Source organism: Diceros bicornis, chromosome 28, assembly GCF_020826845.1.
Source record: "Diceros bicornis minor isolate mBicDic1 chromosome 28, mDicBic1.mat.cur, whole genome shotgun sequence".
Classification (NCBI taxonomy): Eukaryota; Metazoa; Chordata; class Mammalia; order Perissodactyla; family Rhinocerotidae; genus Diceros; species Diceros bicornis.
This window is the reverse complement of record NC_080767.1, coordinates 28,822,031-28,838,964: the sequence shown is the minus strand read 5'-3', so window position 1 is coordinate 28,838,964 and position 16,934 is coordinate 28,822,031. Positions and strand designations below refer to the sequence as shown.

General features: G+C 56.1%; 1 protein-coding gene across 5 annotated transcripts in view; it reads right to left on the bottom strand.

Annotated features, from left to right (window-relative positions):
- The window catches only part of DAB2IP (DAB2 interacting protein), a 168,893-nt gene that overhangs the window by 91,073 nt on the left and 60,886 nt on the right, over window positions 1–16,934 (bottom strand). For 4 of the 5 annotated variants that reach the window (XM_058523935.1, XM_058523926.1, XM_058523928.1 and 1 more), the window contains exon 2: window positions 12,788–12,891. In XM_058523935.1, coding sequence (XP_058379918.1) covers window positions 12,788–12,823 — 36 coding nt within the window. In that variant the 5' untranslated portion in view covers window positions 12,824–12,891. Of the gene's footprint in view, window positions 1–12,787; window positions 12,892–16,934 lie in introns of those variants that run through there. The other variant, XM_058523932.1, reaches the window with a different exon arrangement.

Sequence of the window (16,934 nt, the reverse complement as noted above, 5' to 3'; positions counted from 1 at the left end):
GGCAGGTTGTTCCATAGGACCCCAGCCCTATCCAGAGACCCCTGTCCCAAACATTTCTCCTTCTGCCCATCATCACACCTGAAACTCCACCACTCGACAGCCCTCTGTAGGTCCCAGGGTTACCTCAACCTCTAGGCATCCCCAGGTGAAATGCAGATACCTTTCATCCTCCCTCCCCCGAGAAGCATGGTAGCAGAGGGCTCCACCGCTTAATGGCTATGGGCCTTCGGCCAGCGACCTGACCGTCCGAGCCCATTTCCTCTGCTGCGGAATGGGGACAACAGTAGCCACCTCAAAGGTGGCTGTAATGAGTCAATGAGATCACACACCTAAAGAACTCAGCCCATTTCCCGGCACACAGTAAACATCAGCCACTATCATCATCACTGGCATTGTCATCATTTTTATTGCCCGGACTTTGACCACCAGGGGCCAGCGAAGCCATTAGCTGGAAGGAAAAAGAGAGCAGGGGTTTACAGATGCAATCCTTAGGACCCAAATCTCCTTTGATGGGGAAGGATGCTGGTCAACAGCTCACTCAGAGCATGTTCTCTGAGCTTCGCCACGTGCCAGCCAGGCTCTGTGCTGGGTTTTCTAACCCCAAGGGTCTCACTGTCCAGCCAGAGAGGTAGCCTGGGCCCTTCCTAGATGCCCGCAGGAGACTCCTTGCTGCTTTTGCTGCCTCCAGTCCTGACTCCCTGCCCCAACTCATTCTCCAAGGGCACCCAGAGGGATCTTCAAAAATGTAGATCAGATCTGGCGAATGACCAGCTCCACCCCCTTCCAAGCTCCCGAGGGCTCTGGGGATGAAGGCCTGGCTCCTTGGTGAAGTCCCTAAGGCCCCCTCATGATCTGCCCCCTGGACTCCAGCCCCAGTGGCTTCAATGGGTCTTTCAGAATTGCCAGCTCCTCCTGCCACAGGGCCTTGGCACACTGTTCCCACGGCCTGGAATGGAAGCCCCCTTTGCCCAGGGGACCCTGCACATCCTTCGGTCTCTCCCCAGTCTTCTCCTCAGGGGCCTCCCATATGCCCTCAGATTTGGCCAGCTCTCCTTGCAGACTCATCACAGATATAATTCTACCTGTATTTGTTCCATGCCTCCCTCTCCCACAGGACTGTGGGGGCCATGATGGCCTGGGTTCCCAGTGCTGGACAACATAAATATTTCCCAAATGAATTAACAAATGTTTATGATACAAAAGAAAAAGGAGAAAGGCAGAGAATGTGCTCTGGGAGGCTTTTTAAGGGATTCCACTTGGGGTCAATCTGGATGGGCTTGCCAGACAAGGCAGCTTTTGAGGGCATAATAGAAACACTGAAGGTGAGGCAGGAGTGGGCTTGCTGAGATTATCTGGGGCAGGGCAGCCACATACGGGCATTCCAGGCAGAATCACAGCATGGGCAACAGTGCAGAGGTAGGAGAGTGGCGAGTCTGGCTGCCTCGGAGTCCCTTGGAGTGATCACAGGTCCCTCTGACCTCCAAGTTATACACCACCGCCTGAGCCCAGCTCATAACATGGGCATAACCCCATAAACGCAGAGGACCCCCAGGTCAAGGGGGCCCCTAAGGAGCCCTGAGAGTCTAAAGAAGGGAGGAGGGGGTGCCCAGTTGGGAGGAGGGTGGGGGTGTGAAGGGGAAATGAAGACATCAGAGAGGCCTTCCTGGTACCTGCCGGGGCCCAGGCTTGAGCAGCATCGGTCAAGAGAAATCAGACACGCATTCCTGAGGTCTCAGGCAGGGATGTGACAACCCAGAGCAGCCAGGGAGTGACTCACGGCCCCATCAATCCTCCGGCCAGCTGACACTTGCCTTAGCATAATCAGCCCATCCCAGAGGTCTGGACGCCACAGCCATCTCACCAGTCCTTAAACCCTGGGCCAGGCCTGACCTCGGGGTGGGGAGTCAGATACCTAGTGCCCCTTGACTCCATCAGGGAGCCTCACCCCTGCAACAGGATCTCTACTTTCTCCCTCTGCCTCCCGCCAGGCCCTGTTGCTGAGGTCCTGGCACCAGGCCAGTCTTCCTGGGGTAACTCACTGACTTCAGTGCTTATTCCCCATCAAAAACTCCCCGCCCTGTGCTCTGTGCACTCTGCGAGAGGGGATGCTCTCAGCAGAGGCTGCCCAGCAGAAGTGGCAAGAAAACCATGCTCAGAGTCAAGCAATCCGGGTTCAAAACCCAGCTCTGCTATTAATAAAAATGAGGACTATTCCAACGCACTAAGACTAAGCCGGGCATATTTATTAAGCCCTAAGCTTCAAGCACTGTATTAGAGCTTTACATGACTTACCTTGTCTAATTCTCACAATCCAACGTGAAGATGAGAGAATGGAGGCTCAGAGAGGTCAAGCTACGTGCACAGGGCCACACAGCCAGGAAGTGGCAGAGCGGGGTTCACCTCATGTAGTCTCCACCAGAGCCCAAGCTCTTCCATAATTCTATTACCACACTAAGAGGCTCTGAGCAAGCACCTTAGCCTCTCTGTGACTCAGTTTCTTCATCTGTACAATGAGGGGATTAGTCTAGCTGATCTCTTAAATCCTTTCCAGCCTGGGCATGCATACCATCTTTCCCTCCCTGGTGACCCATTTGCAGATGACAACAAATGGGAGAGACCTTCTGGAGACAACAGCTTGCCTGAAGAAGGGTGTGAAAGCAGGGACTTCAGCTCTGTGCCGGGCCATAGGGAGCTTCTGTAGGGTCAGACCACACACCACCACCTCCCCTCCTGCCCCGCACCTCGCCCTCCCAGGCACCCAGCCGGCCCGGGGCAGCCCCAGAACAGCAGGGCAGGGAAGAGGTGCTACCCTGTTTCTCCCTGGACCAAGAGCCATCAGGGAACCCAGGGGGATCTAGCCCCAGGGACTGTGAACACGAGTGGGAGGAAGAGGCGAGAGGCAGGCGGCAGCCCCATAAATCCACCTGAGTGAGCAGTGCTTTTAAAAGCCCTTTTCACTACAGGATACAAAACGCACCGTTTTGGGAGAGGATTTTATAGGCTATTTCTCCTCCTGGTGATTTACCACCTGCAGGCCAGGCTTCTCTGGGAGTCCTGTCCCTGCGGGATCATGGGAACCCATGGGGCAGAGTCAAGGTCAACTTCAAGACAAGGGCGGGTATCCTTGCCGGGGGTCTGTGGTGGTCTGGGTGACTTGTCCCGACCTCTCCTCCCAAGGTGGGTGGCCACTCGGCCTCAGAGACGGGGAGTGGGGCTCTCAGGAGTGAGGAGATCACGGCTCACTCCTCCTCTCCTCCCCCGGCACTTGCTCATTGAATTCATTCACTCCTGTCTCTCTCACACACCTTCATTCCACAGGCCCTCCAGGTGCCTGCCACAGGTGAGGCTCTGCCCCGATGCCCGGGGTTCAGATAAATCAGAAAGAGTCGCTGCCCTTGAGAAAGGCACCATGTCTGGTGGCTGGTTCAGTCATAGCGTCTGTGTTCTGGAGCCTAGCGGAGGGTGTGCCTGCCGGAGACGAGGGGGAGCACAGAGGAGGGAATGAGCTCTGGATAGGGAAAGGGGGGGAACTGTAGGGAGAAGGATCAGCCTGTACAAAGGCATGGAGGCTGGGACAGGCCTGGGGGGCCTTGAATGCCGGCTGGGGAACTGGATCCCAGCCCCTGGGAGCCATCTCAGGCACTGGAGCAGGGCAGAAACAATCATGGCTCGTTTTAGACGTTCTTTGAGCAATTCCACAGGAAAACTTACTTATACCCATGCAGAGCCTTGTGTTGGAAACAGATGTCACTGCTGCCACCTCCAAAGAGGGCCTCCTGGCTTTGGAAACAATTCCCACCAGAAGACTCAGATATAGTTATGTCTGCAGTCCAACCCAAATGCCACTTGACGCGACAGAGGCAATCGCTTCCTTTTCGTACCATGAGGGGGTGGGGGAGTGGAAGCATCTGAGTGCGGTCTCCTGGGCGCCACCCCCCGGAGAGGGGAGGGCCTGCAGGGGCCACAGGTTGGGGTGGGAAGAGGGGAGCAGTTCCCTCCTACCTCAGGGTGTCTGCTGCACAGACACCTTCTGGCCCGAGGGGGCCAGGCCAGCTGGAGGCAGGGGAAGGACAAGATGAGGCAGGGAGATGGGAGACGCAGGTTTAAATGCCAGCTCTGTCCCTGACTGGCTGTGTGACCTCAGACAATGCACCTCCCCTCTCTGGGCCTCAGTGTTCTCATGTATAAAACAGAGAGAATAACAACACTGGCTGGCAGAGACCGGGCTGCCTGCTGGGGCAGGCTCCGCGAGACCTTCAACATTCAGGCTCGTGAGCTGAGTGACCTTGAGCAAGTTCTTTACTCTCCAGCTGCCTTGGTTTTGTCACCTTGAAAGGTGGGATTTGTGCTATCTCCTCTTGGGCTGCGAGGGCTAAATGAGACGATACCTGGAGAGTGCTCAGCACAGGGCCTAACCCAGGGGACTGTGCAAAACAGGCTTTACGAGCCCTCATCGAACAGACAGCAAGGAGCTGGCAGACTCAGGATGTGAACCCAGGTCAGCGGGACTTGGCGTCCAAGCTCTGACCAGCATCCCGCCTCTCCCAGGACGCCTGCCTTGCTCCCTCTCAAAGCGGGTGGTGAGGATGGAACAAGACGCCTGTGAACCATCAAAGGATGGCTGATGGTGTCCACTGGCCCAGCCTGGTGACCACAGCGCAGCGACACTGCCTGGCAGCCCGCACGCTGGCCCCCTCTGCCTGTGCCCCTCCTGCTGCTGCAAGGCTGCCTCCGCCCCAGACCTCGCCCCCTCCAATGTTCCTGATGAGGGTCCCCTTTCAGAGTCCCCCAGCTCTCTGGTGAACCCAGGCCCAGTCAGCTCAGCCACCAGTGCCAGGCCCAGCTACCCACAGGCGCTCCCTGATAGAAGCTGTTCCCTCCAGCCAGCAGGGGCTCTGCGGCTTGTTTAGCAAAGCTGGCCCCTGGAACCCCCAGGCACACACACCCCCGGGACTTCAACTCTCCTCCGGGAGGAGCCACCCAGGCGTCCACTCGCTGCCCTCTGCTGCCCCCAACTGGTGGGAAATCGCCCTGCGCCGACACCTCCAGCTCCCTCCGTCTGTACTCAGCACCTGGGAACTTCATCTCCGGCCCCTTGGGCACCCCTTCACCCCCTCTCCACCTCCTGGTGCCAGGGCTGAGCCCTAGAAGCTCTGTCAGGGGCGACGTCGCTTTGGGGCAGCAGATGAGGGGCGGCAGAAAGGACGACCTGAGGCTCTGGGGAAGGTGTGGGGTAGGGGTGAGCCCCAGAAAGGGGAGAGAGTGTGAACACTGGCTGAATGCCCCCCCTGTGCCAGGCAGTGAGCCCTCAGCCGCCCTGGGAGCGAGGGGCTCCCTTACAGATGGGGAAAGAGAGGCTCGGAGGTGGGCAACCTGCCTGAGCGATCCCACACACGGGAGCTGTGGGGCCAAGATTCAATCCTGCCCCATCCCAGGTAGACTTCTGGGAGGAGCCTGCACTGTATTCCCAGAACCCAGCGGGGTGATGAGAGGGAGAAAGGCCCCCAGATAGTTACCCAACTGCCAGTCACAGAGCCTGACACTACACCATGAGTGACTCAAACTTCCAATTGATAAGGCTCCTTCTGTGCAAGGAACCTGTACCACAGGGACTGGGGAGTCAGCCAGTGACACCTCAGGGCTGCCCAGCAGGCTTAAGTGCAGCACTGGGGAAAGAGGGACGGCCTAGAGGGGCCTCTGGAGGACCGCAGGGCGGAAAGCAGGGGGGAGGGTGCAGAAGCTGTCCGTGCTCCCTCCCTCTCCATCCTCCCCACCCAAGCTGTCCAGGCCAACCTGGCACCTCCTGAGATGAGGCGGGAGGCTCCAGGGCTCTTGAAGTGGGTTCTTTCCTCCACTCCTGCCCTCAGGGACCCCCACAAGGGCATTCTAAGCCCAGATGTTGGGGAGCAGGAATGGGCTCCTGACAAGCTACTTGAGAAAAGCAGTTTGCTTGTTCCCCGCAATGCTTGTCCCCCACCCCGGTCCTGGTCTCTGCCCACTGAAGGAGCTGCAGACTCTCCCAGCCTGGTCAAGTACATATGCTGCTCTAAAGGACACACTGCAGTCTAGGTCTGCTCTGGCCTGCTCTGGCCCACCTCACCTCCCTCTCTGGGGACCCCATACTCCTGTTAATACAGCCTCAGATCCCATTTGCTCTGTGTGCTGCCATGGGTCTCCTGTCCCTCACGTTCCAGCCACTTCCTCACACTTCAGCCCCTCAAACTGCTCCCAGTTCCTGCTACCACATGCTCATGCTGTCTCCCATCTCCTGGCCTTTGCAGGGGCTGCCCTGGCTGCCTGGAATGTCCTTTCCCCTCACCTGCCTGGCAATCACTTCGTCAAGCCCCAGCTGACCCCTCTGTATTTCTGCAGGTAGCACCGACGTTTTAATCCTATTTGTGTCAGTGCCCCAGACAGGCCCTGACACATAGTTGGTGCTGATTAAAAATTTATTAAAAGAAAGACAAAAGGAAGGCAGAGAAGAGAGGGAGGAAAGTAAGTCAGTTCACACCCGCAGAAGGACTGCCAGACCAGAGCCTGATGCCCACCTCTGCCACTCGCCAGCTGTGCGACTGGGCCCATCCCTTCTCCTCCCGAGCCTTGTTCTCCTAATCTGTAAAATGGAGCTAATGAAACCACGTTCCTGTTTATCGATGGAGCAGGCAGCGTCCTGACCCTACCCAATCCCACAGCCACCCTCAGTCCTGGGCCCCGGATGCTGGCCTGGCCTCGGATTCAGGAGGCTCCAAATAGCCCCCGGCCCCACCCTCCTGGCCGCCGGGGCCAGCTCCTGGCCTGGGTTGCCTGTAACCACGTTCCCATCACTCCATTCCTATTGCAGGAAAGGGCCTCTCCCCACGGAAGGCAGACACAGACCCAAATGATAGTAATCTTCCTTTTGGGTTTGAGCAGTTTAATGACAATTAGGCTCCACGAAAGGTTGGGGTGGAGGGGGCTGAGGGTGCGGGGCTGCTCTCTCGGCCAACCCTCTCGTCTGCAGAACATTCAAGATTCTGGGTTAGGAGATGCCAGCTCACACGGCTCAAAGGAGCAAGGCACGTCGGCCTCATGGCAAATTCCTGGTATGTGAGGAGGAAACTGGGGCGCCCACCCATGGGACCCCAATCCGGGGCCCAGCACTCCTGCACGGCTGACATCCCTCTACTGGTTTGTGGGCCCCAGACGTAGACGTGTCCCACGTAGAGGTGCCTCTGAGACAGGCTGGAAGCAGCCTGGAGTGGCAGAGGGAGCCCCGGCAGGGATTCCTGAGGCTCTGGGACTCCGTTTCCCCATCTATGCAGTGACAGAGCTGGCTCATCTGATCTGCGTGCCTGACCAACTTCTCTGTCACCACCCAATGCCCACCTGGAGTCGCCTAAGCTGAGGAGGGGCACTAATGAGGGCAGAGAGGCAGACCCTGCAGGGAGCAGAGAATGCCACTCTCCTGCCCCTCAAGTTGCCCCCTCCTCCAGGCAGCCTGCAGCCCTCACTGTGGGTCGATCTGTAGTTGGTGCTGAGACCCAGTTGCCAGAAGGTGGCAGTGTGCTGATGAGCAGGACGAGCCATCAGGGGCCTCCAAGGGCAGCTGGACCTACGAATGCCCATTCCCTTCAGCTGTCTGCCCCCAGGAAACATGATGGAGGCGGGCAGAAGGCCTCAGCTGTAGGGAAGAGAGGGCAGGAAGAAGCAAGGCGTGAGGCGTATTAGACAGGGGAATGGAGAGACTAAGGCTCAATTCCAGGCTCTGCCCCAGGTGTGCTGTGTGACCTTGGGAAAGGACCCTTCCCTCTCTGAGCCTCAGTCTCTCCTCTGTACCGGGAAGGGTTGGTCCAGATAATTTCCAACAGCCTTTCCACAGTGGTGTTGAGGGGGGTCACACACAGGCCTGCGGGTTTGTGTTCACGTACCTGTTTCTGTGTGAGAGAAAGATAAACAGCTGATATATGGGGAGGGTGCAGGGAAGCTGCAGGAGTGGGAAGAGGGGTGAGCAGCTGGGAAACCCAAAGTCTGCATCCCAAAGATCTCCTGCTGGCTCTACTCTTACCCATCATCCCCTGGGGCTCCTGTGTCCTACAAGGGAAAGTCCAAAGGCTTTAGTCCAAAGGCTTCACCCACTCACTTTTCTCTCCAGGGTCTTCTCCTTCATGCCTCCAACTCATCCAACACTCTAATCACACGGCCATAGGTTAGTTCCTTTTCAGTTAGATCCCCCTCTAACTGGAATATTCTTCTTCCTTTATTCCTGAAAAACTCCTACACATCCTTCAAAGCCCAACCCCAAAGATCCCTCCTCTAAGAATTCTTCCCTACCCTCGCCAGCCAGAGCTAACGGCCCTTTGTTCTGGGTTCTCACAGCACTCCAGGCACAGCTTCATCACAGCTTCAGGACCACCTAGGGTGTGCACAGTTGAGCATCCAGTAAAAGTGTGTGGTTGAAGGAAACCGAGACCCGCTCCTAGAAGCATCTGTAATCAACTGGGTACTAAGTTTATCTGCAGCTTCCGCCAGCCCCCTGAGCTTTCCCCTCCCTGACACTTCTCCTTCTCCATCTCGCAAAAAATAGCCCTGAGACTTAATTTCAGCTAAACCTTCAAACACGACTCTCCACTTTCAACTTCCTGAGGAGGAATCAATTGGCTGTCAAGTTTCCCAAAGCCTCTGCCACCTCCCACACCCCAGGCCCCGCCAGCTCTCCTCAAGGTCGATGGGAGGGGGCAGGGACAGAGGAAGGAGGGAAGTTGGGTCTGGGGAAGGTGGCAGGCTGAGAGGACTCATGGGGGGACCAGTACAGTCACCATCTCCTTACCCCCCAAAGCAAACCGTGAATTCCTCTAACATGGGTGGCAGGCGAGAGGGGCAGCATACTGCTGCTGCTGAGGGTCCCTGGGCTTTGGGAGGCGGGGTGGGCACATGCAGACCCAGGGCTCTCCCTCTGCCCCTCACCCCACCCCAGGATTCCCTACAGGTGCAGAGAAGACAGACCTGGTTTGAATCTTGGCCTCACCATCTCTTCGGAACCAGAATGCTGAAGGGCAGAGATGGGCAGGTGGTCACCAGCTCCCAGCTCCCTTCCCCATCCTACCCTCATCCAGGGGCCCCCACAGCTCTCAGGGCATGCATCAGCCTGCTGGCACCGTGTGGCCCTGGGGACCCACTCCCCCACCCCCAAATCCCCCTGTAGGTAGATGGAAGTTGTACCAGGTGGGCAAAAGGTTGCATATCTGGCCCAAGTCCCAGGCTCAGCCCCAGCTCTGCTGACTTCACAACTTATTCGTAGTTACTGCATCAAAACATTTAAGCGCCTACTGTATGCTCAAACCACATCCTGCCTTACAAAGTCCACTCCCTTCATTTTACAGAATGGTAAACTGAGGCTCTCCCAGGGACACATGGTCTCCAAGAGGCAGAGGTGGGACCAGCACCAAGCCCCTGATGCCCTGTGGGGTAAGGGCCACCCAAGTGGGTGCCAACAGCCCAGACTCAGAAGTGCTCACCACCAAGGTGGTGACCTTGGACAAGTCCAGCCCCTCCTGGGCCTCAGTTTTCACAGAGGAGGTAGAGAGAACGAGTCCTATAGACCCCGACACGCCGATTCTCCATGAGACTGCATCATTGCAAAGGGGCACGCCTGTGAGAGGTAGTGACATTCTGTCACAGAGTTTGAAATGGCAGTGAAGACGGCAGTTACTCAAGTATACCCCATGGTGTCTCGCCGCCTCCCCCAGGCAAACCCATGTTCCCCGGGTTCCCTCGGGGGGCTACACAGCGCAGCAGTCAGCCAAGCACTGGAGGATGTGGCTTGCAGGAGCGCGTGTGAGCAAGTGTGAGTTCAGGCTGATGGGGGACAGGGTGTGCTTCTGGTCCTGCACAGGGCCTATGAGCAAGTCCGTCCTCAAGGCCCAGGCCAGGTGCCCCTGTGACCTTCCCCCAGACACCTTGCCCTCTGCCCTCCACCCCAACCCTGCCCAGATCTTAACTGCTCTGGAGCCAAAGAGGGAAACAGAATTCAGATGATAAAGGTGGATTTCACCTATTAAACATCTACAGAGTCAGACCTGGGCTGGGACGTCCACACGAAGGTCCACCACACTCCTTCAAGGAAAGGTGGTCATTCCACGCTTTACTGACCAGGGCACAAGGCTCAGAGAGGCTGAGTGACTAACAAGGTCACACAGGTCACAGAAGAGCCGGGATTTGAACCCAAATCCCCAGCTCTGAGCCCTCCAGTCCCCCCCAGCTCCGAGCAGCAGCCCAGGAGAGAAAGTCCACTCACACCCCATTCTTTAACTGCCACACAGGCAAGGACCAAGGTGCCCGGGGAAGGACACAAAACGTAAATGTCTGACAGTCCTGGCATCCATGCCTGGCTCTATCACTCAGGAGCTCTGTGACACCGGGCAAACGACTTCACCTCTCTGAGCCTCAGTTCCCTCATCTGTGAAATGGGGATACTCATGGTACCTCCCAGCAGGGTTGCTGTGAGAATTGAGTCAAATGACGACTGAACACACTTCCCATCCTGCAGACCCCAATCGGGTCGGCGGGACTGTGAGTCCTGGGTGCCTGGCGGCTCAGAAGGCTGGCTCTGGCTCTGATCCCAGGGAGTTTCCACACCAGGAAACAGTGAAGACGCCACCGCAGGAAAAACACCAAGCCTAGCCGGCAATTAAGGAGCTGCAAATTACAGCAACTTCAAGGTGTGATGATACACCTATTAGAACAGCAAAAGAAAGGGAAATGGGTAAAGAGCAATGCTGACGGGGTTCTAGGAGGGTGTGGGGGTGACGGGTTCTCCTCCTCACCGCCAAAGGAAGTGCAGGCTCGCACTCGGAAATCAGAGATATGGCTCCACCACTTATCAGCAGCTGGAGCTTGGGTGAGTGACTTCACCTCTCTGAGCCTCAGTTTCCTCATCTGTAAAATGGGGTGATCAAAGCATCAGCTTCAGGGTTATCTCCACGATAAAAAGAGATCACGTGAGCACCGTGCCTGGCACATACTGGGGCTCCATCAGTGGAGGCGGCTCAGCCCCGCTGCCATGGCCCCAGAGGTCCAGGGAGGGCAGCACTTGGCCCTTTCTCCCAGGGACCCAGGCCATACCCAGGGTAGTGACCCTGAATCCTCTCTCAGCACAGCCTTCCCTTTCCTCCTCGCTGCCTGGAGGCTGATCCAGAGCCTGGGGCTCAGACCCACCACTCGGGGGAGCTTGTTAAAAATGCAGATATCCAGGCCCTGCCCCTGGCCCACTGCACTGAAATCTTGAGGGGGCCCAAGAATCTACTTTGAAAGCATTTCTATGACATACAGACAGTTGGGAGAATCAGTGGCCCTGGGGCAAGTCCCATCCCCTTAGCCTGGGACTCAAGGCCCCACCTGATCCAGAGTCAGCCCAGTTTCCCAGCCTCACCTCCTACCCTTTCCTCCAGACCCCTCACCTCCAGCCCCACCAAGCATTTCACCATTCCACAAATACATCAATTCCTAGCGTGCATCTATGGCTTTGCAACTGCTGTTCCCCCTACCTGGAACTGCCTCTCTCACTGTCTCTGCCCCTTCAATTTCTACTGACCCTTCAAGACCCAGCTCAAAAGTCAGCTCCCAGTGGACACCTCTCCCAACCCACCGGGAACAGTTAGTCACTCCTAGCTCACCTGGAACCCCTGTATCACACAGTACAGTGATGGCCAGGCCTGTGCCCTCTCTGTTCCCTCCACCCAAAACCCTCTTTCCCCTGCTCCCCACAGGGCTGGCTCCTCATCCCTTGGGCCTCAGCTCAAATATCACCTCCTGACCACACCACCTCAAGGAAGCCCTCCTGGTTTTCCCTATCACAGCAGCCTGCTTTTCTCCTTCACAGCACGTAGCTCTGACACGAGAACGTGAGCTCATAAGGTCAGGGGCTTTCTCTACCTGGTGTTCTGTTGGCCAGCTCCTCCTGCTCAGCCCCAGTCCCAAGAATGGTGCCTGGCACACAGCGAGCAAGCCATAAAAACTGCTGAATGAATGAATGGATGAACTAACGATGAAACATCCATCACCCCTACAGACCGTGAGCACTGGGGAGAAGAGAATATGTCCACTTCTTCTCCATGTCTACTTCTCCGAGTCTCCGGTGGCTGGCAGAGCATGAACAGAGGGGCACACGGTAATGTGCAAAAAAGGACACAAAACTGTGCGTACGTGGCAAGGATGGGGGGACACAGAGGGGACAGAGAGTCAAACGTTAAGGGTCACTGAGTTCTGTTTCTGCAAAGTAGTTTAGGTTTGCAATAAAAAAGCGCACGCTGGTGGGACCCCTAAAATCAATAGCTAAGATATATATACTGTGTTTTGTCGATTCTAAGACGTCATCAATTATAAGATACAGCACTATTTTATGCGTCACCAAGAAAGAAAAAACACAGCAATTAAATTATGACACACCAAGGACTGTAACACAAGAGATATTAAAACGTGGAAACAAAAACTGTGCATCTTAAGAGTGGAGGAAGCGTGGGGTGTGTGCACCTAATGTTAGCCTCTCTCCTCCCGGGCCAGCTCGGCTCTGGGCCCCCCCGGCTGCAGGGCTGTCTGTCCTCTGCCTGCCCACCCCCTCGTAGGATGGGACCCCCGTGTGGCCCCCAGGGGCGGGGCTGAGCCACAGAGAGGGGAGCAGCTGAGCGATCGGATACCTAGAACAAGGGAGGCTGGATGCTCTCCCGGTCCATGAGGCTCCAGGAAGGGGGGGCCGTGGGGTCGCAGAGCAGCACCCCGGGCCAGGTGGCGGTGGTGACGCAGAGATAGTTACCGTGACCCGGAACGGCGTAGCGGCCGAGGGCTCCATGCTGGGGCTCTTCTCCGACAGGCTGCCGGGCAGGCTGCGCCGGGAGCCCGGCCTTTCTTGGGGCGACTCTGTCAACAGAGAGAAAGAGAGAATGAGCACGAGCAATCATGACTGGCTGGTCAGACCCTCCTGTCATTCCCGTCCTGGCCAGGACGACAACTGGTCCCCATAAAATAGAACAGCCACCATAGAAAAGAGTTGGGTGGTTCTCCAAAAAGTTAAAGACAGAATTACCACATGACCCGCAATTCCACTCCTAGGAATATACTCCAGAGAACTGAAAACACAGACACAGACGAATACTTGTATGCAAATGTTCATAGCAGCGTTATTCACACCGGCCTAAAGGAAGAGGCAACCCAGGTGTCCATCAACAGATGACTAGACAGACAGTGTGGGATATCCACACAGTGGAATGTTGTTCCATCAAAAAAGGCAATGAAAGTTCTGATACACGCTTCAGTGTGAATGAACCTTGAAAACATGCTGGGTGACATAAGCCAGACACAAAAGGACAAATATTGTATGAATGCACATATATGAAATGCCTAGAATAGGTAAATTCATAGCGAAAGAAAGATTAGAGATTGCCAGGGGCTGGGGGTGGGAGGAATGGGGAGTTATTGCTTAACGGTACAGAGTTTCTATTTGGAGTGCTGGAGATTTAGAAATGAAAAGTGGTGATGGTTGCACAACATTGTAAATGTACTTAATGCCATTGAATTGTTCACTTAAAAAGGATGAAAATGGTAAATCTTATGTAATATATATATTTACCACAATTTTGTTTTTAAAAAGGTCACCCAAAACTCGCACTTCAAACCATACATCTTGTGACATAATGAGCTCCCTGTTACTGGAGGTATACAAGCAGTCCCTTCAAACATGAGAATCTGTGATCTCTGGCTTCCAATTGGGACTTCCTTTTCCAGAGGCTTTAAACTTGAGAGAAGTGCAAGGGCCTGGCAGGTTACAGAGCCAGCTACTCGACTCCAGCTGGTTTTTTCAGAGTAGCAATGGGGGACCCAGCGCAGCCATAGCTTCCCACAGTTCCAGAGAAGCTGGAAATCTGGGTGTTCTTAAATATGAAATATTCTGATTTTTAAGTGGTGACAGTTCATTCAAAACTTTTAGCCACAGCCTGAGCATGCCTGTTTAAAACCTCCCAAGTCAGTCCAACCTGGCCGCTGTCCTCACTGGTCCCCCCACACCATGCTTGGCACTGGCTGCCTCTTTTCCACGGCTCCATCTGTGGCCCCCCACAGAGGACTCCCTTCCTGCTCCTTCTGGCCTGACCCACCCCGCAGGCGCTGGAGGAGACCCTTGGTAACCCTCTGCGCCCCCAGCTCTCGGCCCCCTTCTGGCTCCTATAGCAACAGCCAGGCCTGAGTCTCTCCATCAACACTCTCACTTCGCACACAGCGTGTGTGTGTGTGTGTGTGTGTGTGTGTGTGTGTGTGTGTGTGTGTGTGTGTGTGTGTCCCGTGCTTGACTGCGGAACTCCTAACGCCCACGCCTAAGCCAGCTGCATCTCCACGTCCCCAGTGCCCTGCATGGAGCCTGGTGCGTGGGGGGCGCTTGGGAAAAACCTGTTGACTCGTGAGGAAGGAAAAGGAGAGGGCGGAGATTTCCCTGGTACACGGGAACACCCACGGGTGCAGAGTCAGAGGCGCACGCCCAGCAAACACAGGCACATGTTCACATCTATGCAGACACTCCAACAGGGACTCGCTCAGACCCACCCCCAGGTTCACGTCCAGGTGTGGACGCGTGGACGTGTGCACAGACCCAAGACAGATGCAGCCGGATTGGACGGGGGTCCTCAGAAGTGTGAGCCCCTCACCACACCAGGACAGGCTCCATGCTGAACCCTGGCCAATGACCAAGCAGGCAAAGCCACCCTGGGCCTGGGGGAGGTGGGCTGCCTGTGGGGACAGGTCGGGCAGGGGTTGACACCAGGTCTGGACGTGGACTAGCCAGCTCCAGGCCACCTCCTCCAGAGGCTTCCTCCTCACCGCTCCTCCTCAGCCGGGTGACTGCCATCTCTTAGGGCCTCGCTGATGTCCTCGTGGTGCTGTATTCACACCTTCCTCACGCCTCCTCCACGGTCTCTGCTGGTCACACTCCAGGGGACACCCACTCTTTCGGGAGGTTCCCCTAGGAAATCTCCTCCCCTGCTCCCCAGTCTGCCTTCACCTCTCCCCCCACCCCCGTCACCTCCACCTGGGGGTCCACCAGAACCACTGTGTCCTACCCATGTGTGAGGCACTGTGCTCAGCCTTCAGAAGCCTCACAGGATCTACCTTCCCTCCCCCGATACACACACACACACGCACGCACACACACACACACACACACACACCTGGCCACAGCTTCACCACCCTTCCTGGGCGGGTGGGCCACCCTGGCTCTAGACAGGAGACACACAGAGTCACCTGGTAGGACACAGGGAGGCGGCCTCTCCTCTGAGACCAAGACTGATGTTCCCCACGGCCTGCGAGAACACTGCCTCTTGACCCCTGGGTCTGAGCCAGGAGGCTCTCAGGGGTTGTTTGCTCCAATCACCCATTTCACAGATGAGGAAGCCAAGACCAGAAGAAAGGAACCTGTCCATTAGCCCCAAACTCAATAGGTATAAAGCAAAGACCCTCTCAGGTGCTCCCAAAATGGCCTTAAACTTCACTTCAGATGCCCTGGCCACACTCCATCTACGTGAGAAGGTAGAAACACAGCAAGGAGGCTGCAGGGCAGGAGGGGACAGGGGTCCACTCTCCCTCCTGCACAGAGCGGCCAGCTCTTCTCCCTGACTTCTCGAGCACCAAGCCTATGCCCAGGGCAGGGCCCTGGAGTCCAGAGGAAACTGAAGGGGAACCCTGGCGCCTTTCCAGGCAGCTTCTGCTCGGCCCCAGTTCCATTCTCCATCCTTCTCCACCCTGCCTTCTGCTCCAGGGGGCTGACCCATGTAGACTGTACCAACGGAGCTTCTGGGCCCTCCAGCTTCCATAGGGTTTAGCCATTGGGGAGCCCTGGTGGGAGATCAGGGGAGGCGGCAGAGCCTGGGCTGGCTGCCTCCCTCCACTGATGTCCCAGCTACTATCAGGACGACCCTGTCTCCTGGGCTCTCGCCTCCAGTCACCACACTCTCCTCCCCTCCTTAGGGCCTTGGTGGATCAGCCCTGGCTGTTACTAACTCTGGGGTCCTGCCCTCCTCTTCATGGTTCCCACACCCGCCCACACCTCAAATCATCCTAGTGTAAGTGCCATCTGCCTCCTGCTGGACCCCGACTGACCCACCAGGCAGGATCTCAGCTGCCTGAGAACCAGCCCCCACTCATGGACCAGAGGGGACCTCCTTTACATATGGAAGGGAAACCAGACCCTGAGAGCAGCAGTGACATGCTTGTGGTCACACTGGGTATCAGAGCAGAGTGTGGCCCAGGCCAGGCTCTCACCAGATCTGACACACCAAACCGCTTCCCCACGTCAGCCTCACACTCTAAACACTAACCTAAATACTAACCTCATGGATCGCTGGGTTCCCACCAGCATTTCTCTACCTTTTATTCATCATCCTTCCCCCTAAGGAGTCTTTTTAGACACTTTTTTCCTGGTTTCCCCCCCATAACATTTTAATACCACATATACAGTAAGCACCTTTTATGTACTGTGTGTATATTGAGCTTTATACAGAAAAGGAGTGAGATTTTTTTCACCACTCTCCTTCCAAGAACCAATTTTTTTGCCCTCTTGGGGGCATTCCCCACTGAGAATGCAAGATCTGGACCCATTCCAACATAATCCCCACATGACAACTCGGACAGCTGTGGGGGGCTCCATTTTCCAGATGAGGAAATGGAGGTTCTGAGAGACTTCTAAAGTTCCCCCAAGTAGGAAGTAAGAGCATATGCTGAAAGCCCCTTCAACTGTCCCCCCAAACCCACACTTAGGGCCTCAGAGGAGGCTGAGGGTGCCTGGAACATGAGCCGGGGGGAGGAGCCCAAGGCTGGCACTAGAAGACAAGATTCAATCCCGACTCTGCTGTGTGATTCCAGGCCAGCCCCTTTCCGTCTCTGAGCTCATGACTTACCAGCAATCCAGTAGGTCAGGGAGT